At 41.2% G+C, this 19407-nt stretch overlaps 1 protein-coding gene across 13 annotated transcripts in view; it reads left to right on the forward strand.

The window, feature by feature from the left end:
• Positions 1-123: 123 nt before the first annotated feature.
• ALPK2 (alpha kinase 2) overlaps positions 124-19407 on the forward strand; it is a 56549-nt gene continuing 37265 nt past the window's right edge. For 6 of the 13 annotated variants that reach the window (XR_003254274.1, XR_003254275.1, XM_026070128.1 and 3 more), the window contains exons 1-5: positions 124-1213; positions 1295-1335; positions 3876-3962; positions 7483-7553; positions 14751-16471. Coding sequence is in view for 11 of the 13 variants with exons in the window: in XM_026070128.1 (XP_025925913.1) it covers positions 14891-16471 (1581 nt within the window). In the remaining 2 variants the exon portion in view is untranslated. Of the gene's footprint in view, positions 1214-1294; positions 1336-3875; positions 3963-7482; positions 7554-14172; positions 14232-14750; positions 16472-19407 lie in introns of those variants that run through there. The other 7 variants (XM_026070130.1, XM_026070133.1, XM_026070135.1 and 4 more) reach the window with 7 other exon arrangements.

Genomic DNA, 19407 nt, shown 5'->3' on the forward strand with positions numbered 1-19407 from the left:
CCCCTGAGGCGCCCGCGGGCTCGCGGCGTCCGGAGGCGGCGGCGCCCCTCGCAGGCCGGGGAGGGGAGGGGAGGGGAGGGGGGCGAGCGGCTCTTCAGGCCGCAGCGCGGGGCCCTGCCTCGCCCTCGCCCTGCCTGGCCGTGGCTGTCTGGAAATTCACCCCTGGCAGCGCTGCTGACCTGCCTGTAACGGCTTGCCTCTCCCGGGGACGGCCTCCGGGTTTCGGTTTTCTTCTCTGGTTCACGCACGTCTCGTGTAAGCCGCAGATAAGGCTTACCGGAGAAAGCCAAAGATAGCATCTTTCTGGTCTTTTGAAAAAAAAAAGGTGCAGTTTCTTTCGGAAGACACCTGAAGATGTTGGCTGTTTCTTCAAACTCATTCGTCATCAAGAGAGCAGTGAATCTTCACCCAGTGGAAGCTGCTTCAGACATTGGGCCCGTAGGTTGTGCAGATCATACTTTATATCACTTTTGCCTTTCTTCTGTTGTCAAGCTGATTCTTACGCTGCTAACCACCAGGTTAGGATCACTCTCGATTCATCTGAGACAGCTCTCGTGCTGGCCCTTGCGTTTAATCGCTGCTGTGCCAAAATTGCCTTGGCATGGAGATGTGGTCCGGCCGGCTGTGGCGCGCTCAAGGCGTGTTGCTGCTCCGTGGTGCTGTGACTCGTCTGCTGTCAGCCCGCCGGCAGGCAAGGCCTGTCCAAAGGGTGAGAGGTCTGCACGTTTTCTAGCAAGGGAGATGAGATCCCGCTTGGGACAAGGCGTCTCTCAAGGGGAGACGTTCTGGTGGCTGCTTTCCGTCGCTGTCGATGGATGGATGAGCATGGCCGTGGTCTAATTCTGAACTCTCTTGGTTTAGAAGTTGCTCAACGTGGACTGAAAGTGCTTCAGGAGTGCATTTTACCATTACTTTTAATCAGCGATCAAGCATTCAAATGACTGCCTGTACTTCTGCAGTGTTTTTCCATGTAGCTGCAAGCTCACCTTGCCTTCCTTGCGAGCAAGCTGGAAGCCACATGGTTGCAGTAGCACAACATGGAGATCAAACTAATACACCATGTTGTTCAGTAGAGTTCAATGTCTCGCACGCTGTGCAGCCCTAGTCAGAGCTGGCTTATACCTGCTTGGAGATACACATCTGCCTGCAGAGCAGGTGGCAGTGTAGCATCTCTCCTTGACTTTTTGGGGGTCCAGCATCTCTGAAAAGCAAGGTATTTAGTAAGACTTAACTTAAAGAAATTGCATTCAGTGGCTTTTTCCCTTATCATTAACCAAGAGTCTCTTTCTCCCAGGTTAGGTCCAGAACCAATCTCTGCGTGGCAAAATGGTGTAGGTAAGATGGTGGATTTGCCTTCCTGATGACATGTCATTATCCACAGCTGCATGTGACTCAGCTCCCTAGAAAACAGGGCAGGTGCCTTTCACCTACCTTAGCCTATAGCCATATGCTTGTTGGTCATCCTCCTAAAATGTCAGACAGTCGCATTAGATTGCCTCAGGTTGAAGAGGGTTTGGAATCCTAGTCTATTTGGTGATTATTTTAACCGTTAGGCTATTATATAAAAGATAGATATCCCTAACGCTGTTCCTGAATGAAGGTAGTTGTAGTTGCTGTATTTTTTGCTGATCTCACCAGTTTTATAGCCCTTGGAGTAGGTCCAGAAAACACAGAAGTACTCCTTAGTTTCTGACAAGCAGAGATTCAGCTGGACTTTCAGAAGAATAGTCAAGAATAAACTTGGCACAAAACTAGCTTCTGAGCCTTTTCTGGACCCCTCGAGCTCAGGACAGTGTGTGCAATTCTTACAAGTTCCTTGTGTGAGAGTTATCTTCCTGGAGAAGAGGAATGGGAATACTTTCTAATTTCAGGATTCGTGTAAATATGTATTAGATGAACATTGCCTTTAAGGAATGTGAATTGTTAGGTGAATCGTTGTAGTAATTGTTAAAAGTTCACGATCCACCTTTGCTTTCCTCAACCTACTTGTTGGGGATAATTGTGCAGATTTTCTCAGTGTTAGCAGAACTTTTGTGTGCTTAACTTTAAGCAAGTAAGAAATTCCAAACATGCCTAGCAAAGCAGTTGAGCACACTTAAGCATGTTCTTTAAAAAAGCAACCCAGTGCTTTATTATGAAAACCTAAAGCCAATATTTCCTCTCTGTCAAGCCCATGAGGAAATTCCCGTAGACTCCTATGGAAGTAGGATATACCCTCTCATCACTGCCAACTCTCTCTCTCTGCCGCTCTCTCTGGCTGAGATTTTCCCGGGAAGAACCATCTGCTGCATGTAATGAAATAGTCTCTCTTAAAAGACAAACTGTTCTGTGATCAGACTCACTATACTAAGGTCACACCAGCAAAACAGCACTGAAACTTTCCGCTAGCCTCCTAGCTCTTGAACAAAATGCATAAATTAAATATCTTTTGTCTTGTAATGCAAAATCGAACCACAGGCCTGGCCCACTTCTAGAACTTAAAGAGAGAACAGTCAAAGGTAAGTGCACATGTTTATGGTTTCAGAGGTCAAATGTCTATATTTTTAAAATTACTTGGCTGCTTATTCCTCCTATGTGCAAATAGAATGCATGGTTGTAAAAGATAAAGAAATGAAAAAGTGTAAGTTATTTTTTCTTAATGTACTACATGTTTATAGTAATTTTTACTGTTTATGTAACAGGAAATGTGTTTTGTTATTTGTTTCTGCTGTTGTTTAGTCATTTTTGCTTATCTTGATAAATTTTGTTAACATGTTGTATTTAGAATGTTTCTGAAATTACAACTTAGGTGATATTTCCACCAAGTTTCAATAAGACAAACAATTGCAAAAGCCATGCGAAAGCAAGCTTCCTTCTTCTCTAGAAAATGTGTAAATGATACTAGGTATCCAGAGATACTCAGTTTGTTCTTTCTAAATATGTATTATGTTGCCTAATAGTCAAAATTCCCTCCATTCCTCAAAAAAATCTGGTCATTTAGTAGCATGTAGATGATTATGAAGCTAGATACAAATTTGCTTATGCTGACTGTGGCAAATACTTGACAAACGTTAAAAATAGATTAAGATAGATCAGTGTTAAGAGTTGTGCTGTGATTGCTTATTTTAATTGCTCTATTTTAATCTCTTCATTAGAAGCACAGCCAGTCATTTATTCTCCTTAGGTTTAACCAATGAATCACAGCTGTGGTGATTTTTTTATACTGTAGTGCTGTTTACCGTAGGCAGTGCAGTAGAGCGAGAAGTTTCAAAAAACCTGCAACGTCAGAAACTGAGGAACCACAATGTCTCACAGTATATTAGTCAAGGACATATTTTCAAGACATCTGTTTTTTGAACAGCTAAAACTTCACTAATGTGTTTCTTATCTGAACCTTGTTAATACAATAGATATACGATAACTGTTTCAAATAAAGTATTTTACTAGTTTGACTTCTGACATTACAGGCTTTTGACAAGTATTCTGCAGCAAATGTTTGATTTGATCACAGTGTCTTCAAGGATTTATAGAAGAATAATATGATTGTAGTTATTTGTATTCCAGCATTAGGCATTCCAGTCAGAACTACTGAGTCAGGCAGATCTTCTGTGAGATACAGAAACAAATAGAAAACCCAGTCATTGTAAATCCTTGTGTGTGTGGGTTCCCACTGCTCTTAACCCATCAAATATCAGACTCTGCAGTAAACAAACTGATATATAAATACTTACCGTGGCCCTAATGTGAATAGAGTTCACAAAGTTATAAGTGAATTCTACAATTCCAGTTTTTGTTGTCTGGGAGATTTTAACTTGTCTGTGTTTTGTTTTGTTTTGGAAGAAGGAAAATGTTAAACTTGTGAAATTTGCTACAAAGTCAAAAATCTCTGTTGATAGATGCCTCGGATGAGGAAGTGAAAAAACGCCTATATTCCCAAATGCAAAACACTTGGCAGGCTGGAACAGGAGGTGGATGGAATTACGGTATTTATTACAGACACTTTACTGTTTGTAAGAAAGTTAAGACAGATTTGAGAAGTGTTTCCAGAGGGAATGTAAGGGAACTAATATTAACTTTGGAACATAATTGCATTGAAGTAGGAGACTTAGATTTCACAGATGAATGGACAACAAGGCGGGTACTGTACATGCGGTGTCGTAGTTGCTCCTTCTGGAAAGGAAGTGTAAGGTTGTTTGAGTGATTAGGCTTATAACATCTTTGTATCTCCACCACCCAAGGGTCAGGATCATAAAAATGTGAGCTTTGTTAACAGCAATATTTCATGTTATGGTACATTTCCTACTGCAAGTTATTTGCTATTGCAAGTTATTGTAAAAACTAGTTAAGTTATTTCTTTTGCCTTTCAGTTCTTGTATGCATATGCTAGGAATCATCATGATTGATGAAAGTTAATTCACTTTCTGTCTGTTGGATATGGCTTGTAATGCCTATTCTTGAAGAGTACAGTCATTTATCAGCAAAAATGCATATAAAGCCCCGTTTCCGTGAGCACTGTAGAAATGAATAATCACAGTCACAAGCCTTCCTGTGGCCAGCATTTCACCCCAAACTTTCCTCTGTTTATGTCTGGACCAAAGAGCCCTTGCATTCCTCAGTGTTCCCTAAAGTATTCATCCCTTGATCATGCAGACTGAGAACCTGGCCAGACTGTGGCCGGCTTCCTTTCTGTCCTACACACTTGTGGTTTTTTCTGTGGCAAATATGGGATAAGGGAAGAATGGTGCGCATCCAGCACTCATTCCAATGTGGTGCCAGCACGAGGCTGGGGCTCGGATGGAGACGGGAAGTTCTGCCTTGTGCCACAGTTTAGACATTGCCCCTTTTAGATTTTTCTTGGGATTGCATTGCTAGTGTCTCAGTGGTTTGGAGATTCATTTATGCTTTTTGTTTTTTTTTCTGTTCTGCTTTTGCTGCCTTCTTTCACTTGCATCAATATAATATTTATAAAAATCCCTTTGTCCACACCAGCGAGATTTCTGTTTGGATCTGCGTGGTATATACAATATTGTTTCCATTCACCATAAAGTATTGGTTTTGGTTATTAGTGTTTTGGTTGGGGGTTTTTTCATGTTCATCCTCAGTGAAGTCTGGTTACATCCACCAGCTTTGTTTGTGGTTAAACTACCTGGAAATATAACATCTCTAAAAAGGGAGGTATGAAAATGCATATAGTATGCCCAGGCAGGTGGAGAAGGAGCCATTGATGCATGTAAGGTTTAGTAGGATAATCTAGGGAATTACAATTGTTTTTTCAAATGGTCAAGTCCAGGTGCCAATGTTTCGCCTATGGAGTATGGATGATAGTAGGGAACTATGCAGGCACTTTGGAAATTGGGCATCTCGGGACGCCAGGTTTCTCAGGATAAACAGTGAAGCACAAGCAAATGCTCCACTGGCTTTATAAATGAGGTCTGTCTAGCGGAGAAGGGTTAACAGAGAGGACAAGCAGACTGTATTATGTATGCATCCACATCCCCCTCCTATGCACATATGTGCACAGGAGAAAGATTATGTTTCCCATATGTTAGTTTTTCCCCAAGCTTATTTGAAGAAGCGTAATTCTGTTTTCCTGTCACAGTGATGACATTCAGCACTGCGATCTCTTTCTAGCTCTAAGCTCCTACCAAAAACAACAAAAAAGAAAGAATAACAGAAAAGAAATAAAGCACTTCCCAAGACAGCGGTTGATCCTGATCTGGGAGGAGGTCCCTCAGCCCCATGGATGCAGGTTGGGACTATGCTATTGCCATAACTAGTTCCCAAAAGGCAGGTCCCTAGGTGATCCGAATCCTGCCTGAGGAAGGGAGTTGGGACAGAGGGGGCCTGCTAACACTGGCATTGCCGGGCTGCCTGCAACCGGGATGGCCTTCGCTCGGGTCTTCCTTGTTCCACAGAGGGGTGGGAGGCTCCTCATGGAGCCATCACCCGTTCTTGCTCATGAACAACTTCCAGAGACTGGATCTCTGAGGCAGGTGAGATGTATCCTATGGCTCCAGGCCGTATGAAGATTTTGGTAAAAGAGACAAGCTACCACTGTTCCATGCCGTTTATGGTCTTTGTATTCAGTGATTATTTTAAAAAATTACTGAGGCTTCTTAGAGCATTAGTTGCAGACTCTTCAAATGAGAGTAACAGTTCTGATAGTTCACTGTGGATGAAAACAGAAAAATGTTTCAGAGGTTTTACCATTATGTAAAAATGTTGCTTTATGCCAAGTAGAATAGTGACAGGTTTGCACTTAGAATTTTCTCTTTGTTCATTCATGGCTATGCAGATGATGCTGGGGAGAATTTCAAATAATGTAAATACAGCTATTATGGGGGCATCAGAAACAGGAGTTTCTTATATACTATTCAGTTCTTTATTTGCACAGTATTGTTTATTATTAATCATTCTGGTAGAGTGGACTGCTCCATGAAGAGAAATATGCAAAAAAGGCAGCAAACACTTGAACCATGTCATTTGATTACTCTCAGGAAGAAACCTGTCTACTTCATTTTGCAAATGAACTTTTGCAAGTTCACTTTTGACCCAGAGATAGAGTATGTGTTGAGTAATGTATTTTGATTTGACGTAATTATAAATGTAGTCATCCAAATAAATTAGAATTATGCTTGGATATACCCAAATAAATATAATTATCTGAATAATGCTTCTTCCTAGGTAATATGAAATAAATAAATCACTGAGACATTATTTACGTGCAGCATTCTGTTAGTAAGTAAATGTCCATTGATAATGAAAGAATAATTGAGTGGAAGTATTATTGACTTAAGGTTGAACTCTGCAATGGTTTTATGTGCAGCTTAAAATAGTCTTTCATTATATACAAAATAAAAGCACTTCACCCGTGATGTTTCATAATTGTTCATGTATCATTTAATAGTTCATTTAGGTTTGCTTCATAAAGTTTCAGTAGGAATTATATGAAATGGATTTTTCTGCAAAATTTCATTGTGACAGCTTGCCAATTTTTTGTCTATTCTGTCTTCCTGGAAGAAGACCTTTTGTACAGTTTTAGATGATGGACTGAGAATTGTTAAAAAGTTTCATTCTGGTGCTCTGGCGTCAACTTTCTGTGCAACTGGGGGCAAATCACATGATGTCTTAATTCCTTGTTCGTATAACTGGAATAATTAAACAACTTCTCCTCTCTTCAGTTTCTATATTGTTCTCTAACTGTACATTTGTAGGAGAGAGCTCTACTAGAGTACAAATAATAATAAAGCCTGTACCTTGCAAAAAATATTTTCTAGGTACACAGAAAATAGTAGGCAGATTAATTTGAGTAGATCCTTTATGTAAATGTTGTTTTCCAAAATATGTAAACAGTTACAGAATTAACAAACAGAACAGACAGTTCTTTCTGTTGTATAAATTCTCTGTTTCAGAGTCATTATTCATTAAGTGCCTCAGAATAGCACAGGTGCAACAAAGCATATACATTTTAGGCCTAAGCAATTTCATATTTTTTCTTTACAGTATTTGTCATCTTACGAAATGATAGAGGAAGAAAGAAAACAGCTATATTGAAATAGCAGACAGTAGAAGAGGTAAAGTGGTTGGATTTCATATTTTCAGAATTGTATGCCACAGAATTCAGACAGACTCAGATATATTTCTGAGAAGCTCACCTTGCTCTTTGTCTACTTTGATTTCCCAGTTTGTACCAGAAAACGATGACATGAGATTTGCCTCTCTCATATCTGGTAATCATCATAGCTGGTTCGACTAATAAACATCTTTGACCTGATGCACTAAGAGTGCTATTATCTTTGCATACAGCTGAGGGCTGCATTTGATTTCAAAAGATACTACTTCTCAGGTATTCTGTTTTAGAGGGATATGCATGGAACTATTTGGTGATCTATTCTTTCTGAACAAAATCTACTGTGTAATACCTGAGTAGACAGTTGTGATAGAATGAATATATAGATTATTGGCAAGCTTAGAGCCAGGACAAGCACATGGCAATTACAAGCATGTTATTTAGGTACCTATCCATTTTTTTCATATTTTCAGATATCCCAGACCCTGTGTGAAATTGGTATAAGGAGGCCAAAATATTAGTGAACTTAAGGATATTTCTTAATATGAAACACTGGAGGATTATCAGTTTCATTCCTTCCATGTGTTTAGCTAAGATAATCTTTCGTGTGGGCTAATGCAGCTTCTTCTTTCCCACTCCTTTGCGCTGATGTGGGTGTAAAGAAGGGCATTTGTAGAAAACATACAGCCATATGGAGGTATTTATGCAGTCATATGGTGGTTTTTAATGTAGCTAGACAATGCTTTGGTTGTCAAAGCATGTTTACATAGATTATTTGTACTGCAGTACTATACAAGAGTTACACATAGATCAGGTGCCCACTGTGCGTGTGAATACGCGGAATGGTGCCCGGTTCATAGAGCTTGTGTTCTAAAGATAAGGAAAGGGACAATACATGGATATGGAACGACAGGTCATGTGAAAGAGGGGGAGAAGCGTGTGCATCTGAAAGATAGGAATAAATCTTATTGGGAAAGGGTGTGGGCTGAGTAGGACTGCACAAAACAGAGCGATTACATGATGCCTCGATAGGAAACGAGAAAAAACCTTCAGAGAGGTAGTAAAGAGGGCACTTCTTCCATTGGCTCAAGAGGAACTGAGCCCCACAGGAAGACTCCAATTTCCCCCTAAACTTATAAAACATATAAGCTTCCAGTAAAAATAACTTGAGTGAAAGACAAATTCCTTGCAAAGGAATTCATTTTGGAAATAACTAAATAAAGTAGAAAAAGAGAGTGATGCAAGAGAGGAAAATTAATTGACACTGTATAGGTTTAACCAAATTTGTGTATTTTTGTCAGTGAAAATTTTTTTTGCCAACATTAGGATTAAGCCCACAGTTCCTGCTGAAATCAACAGAAGYGGCTTTGAGTCCAAAACCATCCCCCAAATTGCTTTTTTTAAAAACAGTTAAAACATCATTCCTTCCATGCTAAAAAGTAATTAAAAAAAATTAGTCTTAATTGGAATAAATAATGAACAATTGAAAAATTTTAAATTTTCTAAATAAATTTCGAATTGGAACAAGTTGACATAATAAATATGTTTACAGATCATTAGAGAAACAAAATAGGCACCTTTCTTTCCAGTGCCAGTTCCTGTTAAAACCTGGTAGTATTGATTTCTCCTACATGGTTCTGCTTCACTTTCTTCCAACGATTAGTAGCTAGTTGATTTGGCAAGTAGCCTCCCCAGTTTCCAGAGCAAGACTTGAGACAAGCAGCCAGAACACCTTTATGCATCTGAAGTTCTCTGCTCTCGTCATGTTTTGACCAAGTGTTCTGTGCCTGGTATTTTAGGAAATTGAGTTTCATTTCCAGCCTGTTAGTCAATAACCAAAGATAAATGATCATGATCTCCCATTCGTCCCTCCTCAGTGAATTTCATTATGCATTTTCTATCACAAGTTTTCTCTAGGAGCTGTGAGTGTGTTATGCTAACAGTTCTTTTCCCAGTTTCAGTCCAAATTCAGTAATTGAAATTATGATTATATCTAATATCTTTCATTTTCTCCTCAAATTTAAAAAAAAATCATGTCTTTTCATCTTGGGTAGAAAAAGAGCATTTATTGCAATTTTCTTCATGGAAAATAATTTTGCTTTAATTTCCATTGTTAGATCTGGCAAAATGCACATCAATCTAATCTAATTTTCATATCAAGAGATCTGACAGCTCTTTTTCCCTTGATGTCAAAATGCAGCTGAACTAAGATAATGATAACTGTATAGTACAATTGCTTTGGTAAAGCATATTCATGAGTTTGGTCTGCATTAAAAAAATGTTGCCAAGGCTCTTTTCAGCTGGTGAAATTACCATGCTTTTAAAATAACTTAAACCCTCCAAAAAAGAGAAAAGATGCATCTAATCTTCTGAAAAGCAATGATAAAAGCAGATTTGAAAGAATGCAACAGGAACATTAGATAAATAACTATTAAGAGGAGATGGGTGAATGCAGGGGGTAATTCCATGGCAGTGTATGAAAATGGATGAGGAAAAGATTAATCTTTACTGCTCCATTTTTCCTGTTAAACGTTTATACTTCATGGAGTTGAAATGGAAAGAAAAACATGATCGTAGGTCTGGAAGGCTGAAGACAGTGGAATCTGATGCCTTTTTTCTCTAGGCTCTTGTTGCAGCCATGGTCTAGATTGTTGTTCAAAGGCCTACATGAAACAAGCATAGAGCATTGGGCCAAAGTCCAGTCGGCAGGTGTCCACTTTGTTAAAAAACACCACAATATGCACTAATTGTTCTTGTCATCTTCAGGGAAGTCCATAGTGTGATGGATTTTTGAATAGGCTGCTTTTCAGGCTCGGAGGTGGAAGTCTGCACACCAGCTTTCTGCCTTGTACCTTCCACATGTCAGCAGCACTGTGTACAGCAGTGCGTGTTTTCCCCTCTTGCTCTCCTGCTGCAGAGCATCTCTAGCCAAGCCACTGTGACCAGGCTGACTTCTGCTACTTTGAAGTTGTTCTGTCTTTCTCTTTGCCTGGCAACTTCCCAGCTACTGCTCCATGCTAACAGATCCCTTTTTGGCAGCTTTGACTCACTCTTCAAATCATCCTTTCCTGTTGGCCTTCGCTTCCCTGTATGTTGGATCTTTGTCAATTTATTCCAAGACTAAACTGACAAAACGTGTCACCTCTTTGCTGCCGTTTCACCACCTCCTCCCACACCCCCTTCTTCCCTCTGTCACGAATGCGGATCTCATCTGCTCTCCTCTGATCCTTTCATATACTCTAGAAGCCCCATTCTGGCTCCTCTTGTCTTTCAGGAGTTGCCAAATCCAGCAGCCTGATAGAGGCAAGGCTGCCGCAGCTCCCTGCCCCCGACTCCAACCAGCCGTGAGACTGAGCATGTGTCCCCAGGAGGCCCACGCACAAGCACACACACACAACACACACACGTAGACACGTGGCCAGCCACACAGACCAGCACAGGCAGACACACTCAGCACTCACACAACACCAACGGCCTCCTCCTGGCCACCTCTGGCCAATCCAAACAACGGCTCGTTAGTGGGAAATACACATACGTGCAACGTGGATCCCCAGTAGCTGGCCTTGGACACCCCCCTGTCCAGCAGCTGCCCCTGGATCCCACTCTCCCCAGCTGCCCCCGAGGCCCGCAGCCCCCTGGCAGCTGCTGGTACGGACCCCCTCACACACACACACACACATGCACACATGGATCCCCAGTAGCTGGCCTGGGACATGCAGTCCATCCAGCAGCTGCCCGGGATCCCTGGTCTCCCCAGCTGCTGGCACCTGGGCATGTGACCCCCCAAGGCCCGCAGCCCCACTGGAATTGCTGGTACAGACCCCCCTTATACACACACGCGCGTGCGTGCACATGCACAGACACACAACGGATCGCCCAGTGACTGGCCCTTGCATCCTTTTGTCTTCAGTTGCTTCATGCACAGATTCACTTTTTACCTCCAGAGTTACCTGCTTCAGACCAAACTAAGGCCTCAACAGATCTCTCTGACGTGTCGTTTTGGCTGTTGAGCTCCAAATGGCTAAAACAGAACTTCATCTAATCCCTCACTGAACACTTTTCCCTTGCTTCCTTAGTTTCTGTGGGAAACACACTGCCATCCTGCCTGCTACTCAATCTTGAAACCTATGCAACATCTTTGACTTTGACCCCTGTGTAAATCCTCTTACTAAAGCTCTACTTGTGCTTTGTTTTTTTCCACAATGTCTAAACATACAGAAAAACTTTAGTGGTGACTTAAAATCTGCAGTTTTGATGACTGCAGTATTCTTCTCTGTAGTCTTGACAAAGGCATTCTTAACGCGTTCCTGCTCATAAGCTGTTAATGGTATGGTAGCAGTCATTTCCTAGCGTATCGCTTTGGTCCCATCTTCGCACAGAATCACAGAATGGCTATGTTTGGAAGGGACCTCTGGAGATCGTCTAGTCTAACCTCCCTGCTCTGAGCAGAGTCAAGCACAGCAGGTTACTCTGGGCTGTACCCAGTTGGGATTTGAGTATCTCCAAGAATGGAGACCAGTTTCTCAAACTTCTCTCTCTCCCTGACCAGTTTCCTTTCATTTCTGCATCAAAGATAAACTACATACCTGGCTTGCTCTTAAAGCTCCCTCATGGTCAATGATCTTTCTACCTGTCATCTCTTATTCAGTAGTTAGTGGGGTGCCTACAGCCTCTGATAAGCCAATAATGCAGCTGTCACTGCCCGCCAGGTAATATTTCAAATGCCTTTATGTTTTTTTTAATGCTTCTCTTCGGACTTGGAAGAAGCTTTTCACAGACATTCAGATCCCTCATTGATATCTTCCTTTGCAGTCAGGCCTACAAATACCAAGGGTCAAACTGCCACTACGCTAGGACTACCCTCTCTTACAACAGCTACTATTATCTCGTTTATTATTTTCTTGTAATCTCCTCATTTGTCTACCCATTTGTTGTCTTGTACCAGATTGCAGGTGTCTGGGGCAGGGACCATCTTTTAATTTGTGTTTGAAAAATACTAGCACAGCAGAACACTGGTCCATGTTAGCAAGCAGTACTGTAAAAAAAAAGTAAATCTAGGAAAGAGGACATATGTTCTGAGTTACAAAGCTGTAATGATATTTGACTTGGCTTTGTAAAATTTAGAAAACAAAAAGCTGTCAAGTTGTCAAGATGTTTTTGACATCAACCAGCAATGCTGTATTGTGAGTTAGATGAGGTGGGCAATTCTGCTCTGTTCAGGTTCCAATTTATTCTCTCACCATGGTCTCTTGTCTTCCTGGTGGTGTTTTACCCTCCTCATATGTTGTATGTGGTGTATTCACCTCCCTTCCTTCCCATTCCCAGTTAATCTATGCCTCACAGAAAGAAAGAACAGAGCCTCCATCATTTTTGTTGTGGGATGTTGGGGATTTTAACATTTCAGATAAATACCTAAACCTCTAGCTGGCCTTTTCCCAGCTTTACACCCTGCTTTATGCTCATATGGGTCTGTGGAACACTCAAAAGAATGGGTTATATACAGATCTGGATAAAATTAAACTTAGCTTTATAAAAATTGCTCTGAATTCCTACAGTATTTTCTAGGGAATTAAGTGCCGTTTGATCAGTTTTAGAAATGTGCTATAGAAACTATTAGCTTCTCTATAACATTATCAAAGAATATGCAGAACTAAATACTTTAAGGGCTTTTTCCATAAAGAGCGTACTGGTTCCCTTGCATAAAGGTAACCATGTGGAAAAGGTGTTTGTGTCAGGGTTTGTCCCAAGGAAATGGAAATACACCCAGCTGCTTTGTGCTGTTTACATGAGAGCCAGATTCCAAACAAGCCCGTACAAGCCCCTTGCTATCTAGCCATTAAGCTTTAATCTGGCTCCTTGCGTATTTTCTTACTAAGTGACTTTGATCAGTGCCTGCAGTGGGCTGTGGCACAGCTGGCTGCTGACAGCTCCAATGTCTGCTCTGCTTGAGGCCCTGCAGAAAGCAGACGGAGCGCTACTGAGTGCTTCACAGGGCGTCGGGAAGGTTGCTGTGCTAGGATACTAGATGGCTTGGGATCTTGCAGGAGGAGAGAAACATTAATTGAAGAAAAGGTCACGGGGGGAGAAGCGGAGGGAAGGAAGAGGAGAATGAAGAGAGGTGTCTACACACCTGCATGAGATTAGCAGGGCAGCAAGGAAGTTTTTTTCTGCTGTTCTTCATGCCATACAAGTTCTGTGAATAAATATAGGACATTGTTTTTCAGAGCTGTTAATCTGGCATCTTTCATGAGACCAAATTTACTTGAAACTGAGTTCTGCTACTTTATTTTTTCCTGATGAGTGAATTCCTGGATTGTGGAATAGTTCTGTTGTGATTAGCAGGGATCCTCCGTAGTAAAGAATGACCCAGATGGCCTCTAGAAGTATACAAAGGCAGAGCCCAAGATATCTAAAAATCCTAAGATTTGGAGATTTTTTTGAAAGCAAAAATTTTTTACAAAAAGAAAAGAGATAGAAATGGTTCCATATTTCTTCAGGTTCAGCTGATGGAAGCCTTTTGGTGTATTTCGGTTTGTTTTACAGAAAGTTCTGCATTGCAACACCATTTTACTACTGCACAGCTGTTTGAAAGGAAGACTTAATACACAGATGGGAAAGAGAAGCTCACCAGCGTCATTCCGTTGTTCGTTCACTGCAGAAATGGCAAACATCAGGCCAAAATGTACTAGAATTGCTTTTAACAAAAATAGCCCCATCAAATCTACCCCCTAACTGATCCATGTATTACTACAGACAGATATTTGGAATTTATGTTTCTGTGCTGCCAATTCGAAAAGTAGCCTACTATTGTGCCAAAGTGACTATCAAAATAGCAGGTGCTTGGTACCTATAGAAGTAATGCACATTTGAAAATTTACATGTGTCTGCAGATTTCTATCTGCAGTTAGAAAAGGCTAAATGACATGCACTGAAGCATATTTTTTGCTGCTAAACACACATGCAGACATGCTTAAGAATTTGTTTTCCTAGAAAAAATCACTCTGGACAGCTACAATGTGTTCCCACTAAGTGGCTCTGTATACATAGCAGGTTTTCTAGTTACTGCTGATAAATGTTTGTCATTTTAAATATTTATTTATTTTTTTTTAGTTCTTGAAACCATGTGTCAACTTGTCATCTTTTAGAAAATAGTAAGCCCATTTTTTTAATTGTTATGAAGTTCTTTTTTTTTTATTTGCAGGTGTACAGAGCAAGATGCTGCACTTTATTGGACAGTACGTGGAAACCCTTTGGCAGCTACAATGACCCGCTGTACAGCATTCATTGAACTGGAATCAGATACAAAATTCAAAACTTCCCAAATGTTGGTTGCTGACCTAAATGACGGTGTGGGAAACTTCAGAGCAGAATGAGCAGAATGAGAAATGTTTTGCACAAAGCAGGAGTCGCCCCTATGAGAGTTACTCCATCTTAGTTTCACCAGATTCTGACCCTTCAAAAAGCAGTGGTTTATTGCTTGAGAAGATCAGAAAACCAGAAGTATTGTCCCCAAGTGAGAAATCCCACAGACATATGCCTAACATGGAAGACAACAGGGATGTAAAAAATGTATTTAAAACACAGGGAAATATTTCCTGCCTAAGGGATGTGTCAGAGAATGGTGGTGATCTAATTCATTTTAACACAACAGTTAATGTCACTGCTGGAAAAGCAGAGAAATACTGCAGCAGACAGGTGCATTCCAGCCCCACAAATGCGATCACTTATCACACTGACAACTGTTGCCTTAACACAGAAGACACTGTTTCTAGTCAGTCCCCGGAAGATGCCCACACATGTGAGAAGAATGAGCTAGGTAAACCTCTAACCATGAATACTCCATTCAGTGAGCAGGCAGATATTCCTGGAGTAAGTCACCATTATTTTGTAAAAGAAGATTCTGCAAATTCTGGCACTCTTCTGGAGATTCATCCAAAGAAAAGTCTAAGCATAAGCAGTGACTTTTCTGATGATGATCTAGAGCATTTTCAATGTTCAGATGTGCTGACAATCCATGAAAATGAAATCTGGAAAGAGAAATTGCAGTTTTTACTGGAAAGTGATGACGAAGGTGATTTAAAACTGAGCAAGGATTGTGATGGGTGTGCTTACTTCCTCAGGGAAATGCCTTGTCTGGTTCAAGTGTCAGATAACACTGCGCCTATGGATACCACCATTGGCTTCTGTGGTCATCACTCAAAATTCAAAGGAGTAAATGTAAGGAGAGATCCCTCTACCAGCCACTCAACTTTGCAGTCAGAGATGACTCTCACTGTTGGACACCACCAAGATAAAACTACCAGCTTGAAAGACAAAGAGAAGTATAAACTGCCTGTTGCTTCCACAGCCATTGGAAATGACTGTCCCAGGATTGAAGAAGCAAATAATGGAAGTGGTCACTCAGCTGCAGATTTCTCAACTGACAAATCACAGGACATGGATGATGTACTTGCAAAGGTGGACTCTTCTATTAGTCATATAGGTGCTTCTTTGACAAATCAGGCTTCAGAGATAATGTCAGAAAATAATACGGACAAGGACTTGCCCGGTGACAGCTCTTTGCAATTAGAGGAGGGGAGAAGAAATTTGTCAGAGGAAAAATCAAGGCGTGCTGTCTGTACCTTAACAGAAAATCTAAGAAGAAACCTTTTAAAGTTGTTAAACCCTAAAGAGCTTTGCAGATATGTAAGTAATATAGGACAATCTTTTCAGACTGCAGCTGAGGTTGGGGAATCCAGTGCTCTGTTTCCCAGTCAGGAAGGTGTCATTTCAACACAAATCCACAAGGAGACAGAAAGCTTGCAAATGCAGGCTGGTTTGTGTCAAACGGAAGAGGCAGATAAAGACTGTCATTGGGAATGGAAAAGGACTTGGGGCCTGTCTGAGCAAAATCAGGTGCCAGATGAAAATGTCTCACCCAGGGTAAGTACAGTATTTATCGTTTAATAGAAAGAGCTGTTCTACTGATTTGAATGCACTTTATTCCTGTTTGTCACAAAATAATGTACAATGTAAATTACTTCGAAAGATACTATTCATGCGCTTCTGAATGACAGCTACTGCTGGGAAGGAAATCTGGTTTTGAAAAAGGCCCAAATAAACCATAAGCTGTTCTAATTATAGAGTGAGACTGATAATAGTAGAGGCACTAATGGGACTCTGGACAGCTGGATAGGGAAATCTGATATTTAGGCTATTGCATAGGTCTTATTCAAGGCATGTCTCTTCAACCCAGAAAGTTTCTCAAATCCCTATTGTGAGCAAAGAATATTTTGATTTACTTTTTTGAGTTTGTACTCAAAAAACCAAGTTGTCATCCATTTATGCTACTGGAAATATAAAATAAATCAAGAGAGGTTTGCTCTGAATTTATACCAAGAAGGGGAATTCGATCCAGAGAGTTCGTGTTAGAGAGGTGAAGAGTTTTGCTTTTTTAAAATAAAACAACAAAAGATTCAGATATTCCAATGAAAATGTAAAAAATAGTTAAAAATAAAACCCAAAGTGATACTCTCCTAATACTTGTAGTATTTTATGCTGTTGGCCAGGAAACCAGCTAGGGAAATCAGTACAGTTGCAGCGACTGATATAATGCTACACCAGTTCTCATAAGCGGGAGAAGTGGATCATACTTTTTATTTCACATAGTAAAGACAGAATATATATTAAAGAATATTAAGTCATGAATAATCATATTCTTTATCACCCACTTACTGATTTTGAAATGCATAATGCACAGAAAAAAATATTTATGAGAAATAAACACACACTTTTTCCATTTCCACATGTTTTTCTTCATCTATATTATTTAAGCAAAAATGTCTCCCTGTTCTGGATAATAGTCTAACTTTGAATCTGACCACTGGGGTGTCTTAAGCAATCAAAAATCACTGAATTCTTCTGCCTGAAAAGCACACATAGGGCCTGCCTCACATTCTGGGCTTTCTCCATTTTCATAGCACATAAAATTCCAATCACATTTTAGCAGCACATCATGTTCTTAAGATGGAGAATACCTCCTATTGAAATTAGCCTGCTGAGAATTCTTGACAGTGTGTATTACCGTGGTTTGCATGAAGCATTTTTGCATTTTTCTCCAACTGCAGTAAAGTAATTTAAATCCCAGGACCCTATTAGCAAAGAGCAGCTACAGTGTGCAACTGTGAGTGCCCTGGCCAAATTTCAGCTTGGCTAGACTTGCTCGCTGCAGTCAGTCTGCATTTCTTCTCTGTGTGTGTGTCCATGTCCAACACTTTGTCATATTAGGTAACGAATAAATAGGAAGAAAAAAACAGTATATAGAAAAGTGCTAGAGATGAGAGTGAACCAAAGTCATGGTTTTAAGCACTTTTGAATGAGGATGAAATTTAGGTCTAGATTCAAAATTATGTGATCTTAAAAATGAGCCAACAAAAGTATCACGTCTAGAAACTACCGTTTATAGCACAAGGAAAATGTGGGCGACTCCTCACCACTTCAGTCCCATGTAGTGAGCCAGAAACTCCTCATCAATCTCCTAGCGTAACCTAAGAAAGGCAAGAAAGAATCAACCTTGTAACGCTACACACAAGCTTGCGTAAAACTGCCCTGCGGTATTAGCTGGAGCCCAGCAGCTGGGGCAGCTCTGCCAGAAGCAAGGTGCGGAGCTTGTAGCGAAAAACACAGCTAACCCCTTCTTGCGAGTTTCGTGTATGCCCTCTCTGTGTGGTGGATCGGGTCTGCTGAGGGTGCGCAGTAGCCGCAGAACCGCAGCGCTAACTGCTCGAGGATTTACACTTCCTTTCCTCCCCGCTCCCCTTTTGGCCAAGTCGCCTCTCGCTGGAACAAGCTTTGCAGTCTGTCTGTGCAGCAGCTGCTCTTCTGGGCGACTCTTCCTTCCACCGGACAGGCAAGGTGGAGGCTCCTGACTCCTCCTGTGACCTCGAGGTCTAGCCCCAGTGACATTTTGTATTTATTTAATGTCGATTTGAAGCCAATTTCTTTATTTAAAGCCGACTGTGCTAGCTGTGGTATCACATACTGCATAGAGAGCCAGGAGGCTTCACATCTGTGGCGTGTTTGCTTTCAAGAGCCAGTCTCTGCCCAGTGTTCAGCCAGTAGCCCCAGCACGGAGTAACGCTGGTGTCATTCCTGAATTACAGAGCCCCCTTCTAGGGCCTCTCAAGTGTCAGCAATGTTAGTGAAGTCCTGCTGGAACTGGCAGGTTCAAAGGGTTTCTGGGGCATAAGCAAAATACTTACCATTTACACTGACTACCCCAGGAATGATGGCGTGTGCTATTTGCCTGCTTCTAAAGCATTTTTCCTGGTGATTAGATCCACTGTTCGTCCTGTCAGAGGATCCTCTCTATTCATTATTTTGTTCTCACTCAAGTCCAAAACAGTCTGTTCTCATAAAATCTGAGTGATACTTGGTTTGACCTTCCTCACATAAATTTACACCACTTCTGCTTTTACATCAGCTTATTTTAAATTTTATTTTACAGAAAGGAGAGAAGCAGGACTGACATAGGTCATACAAGTAATTGGGTAATCTGGCTGTGAACAAAAAGTATTTTGCCTGGCACGTCTTGCCTCTGCTTTGTCAGACTGCAGGGTAGCCGAAGCGCCAAGGACTGCATGGGCCAATGAAGCCGTTGCCTGTGGGGCCAGTGGCCCTGTTTGGCATGGGGTGAGGGTAACCAGCCGAACAGTCACGTGGGATGTCCTAGAAATTGCCACATATAGTGGAAAACTGCAGTTCAGAGTGTTTCATCATTGGGGTACTGTTAAGTTTAGCGCTCCCTGCTCTGCAGTTAATATGGAAAGGAGGCGCTAGTCCCGTGGTGCTCCCCTCCAACACTGTGATGAGGGAGGGAG

The sequence above is a fragment of the Apteryx rowi genome, unplaced genomic scaffold (assembly GCF_003343035.1).
Source record: "Apteryx rowi isolate R43461 unplaced genomic scaffold, aptRow1 scaffold_304, whole genome shotgun sequence".
Lineage (NCBI taxonomy): Eukaryota > Metazoa > Chordata > Aves > Apterygiformes > Apterygidae > Apteryx > Apteryx rowi.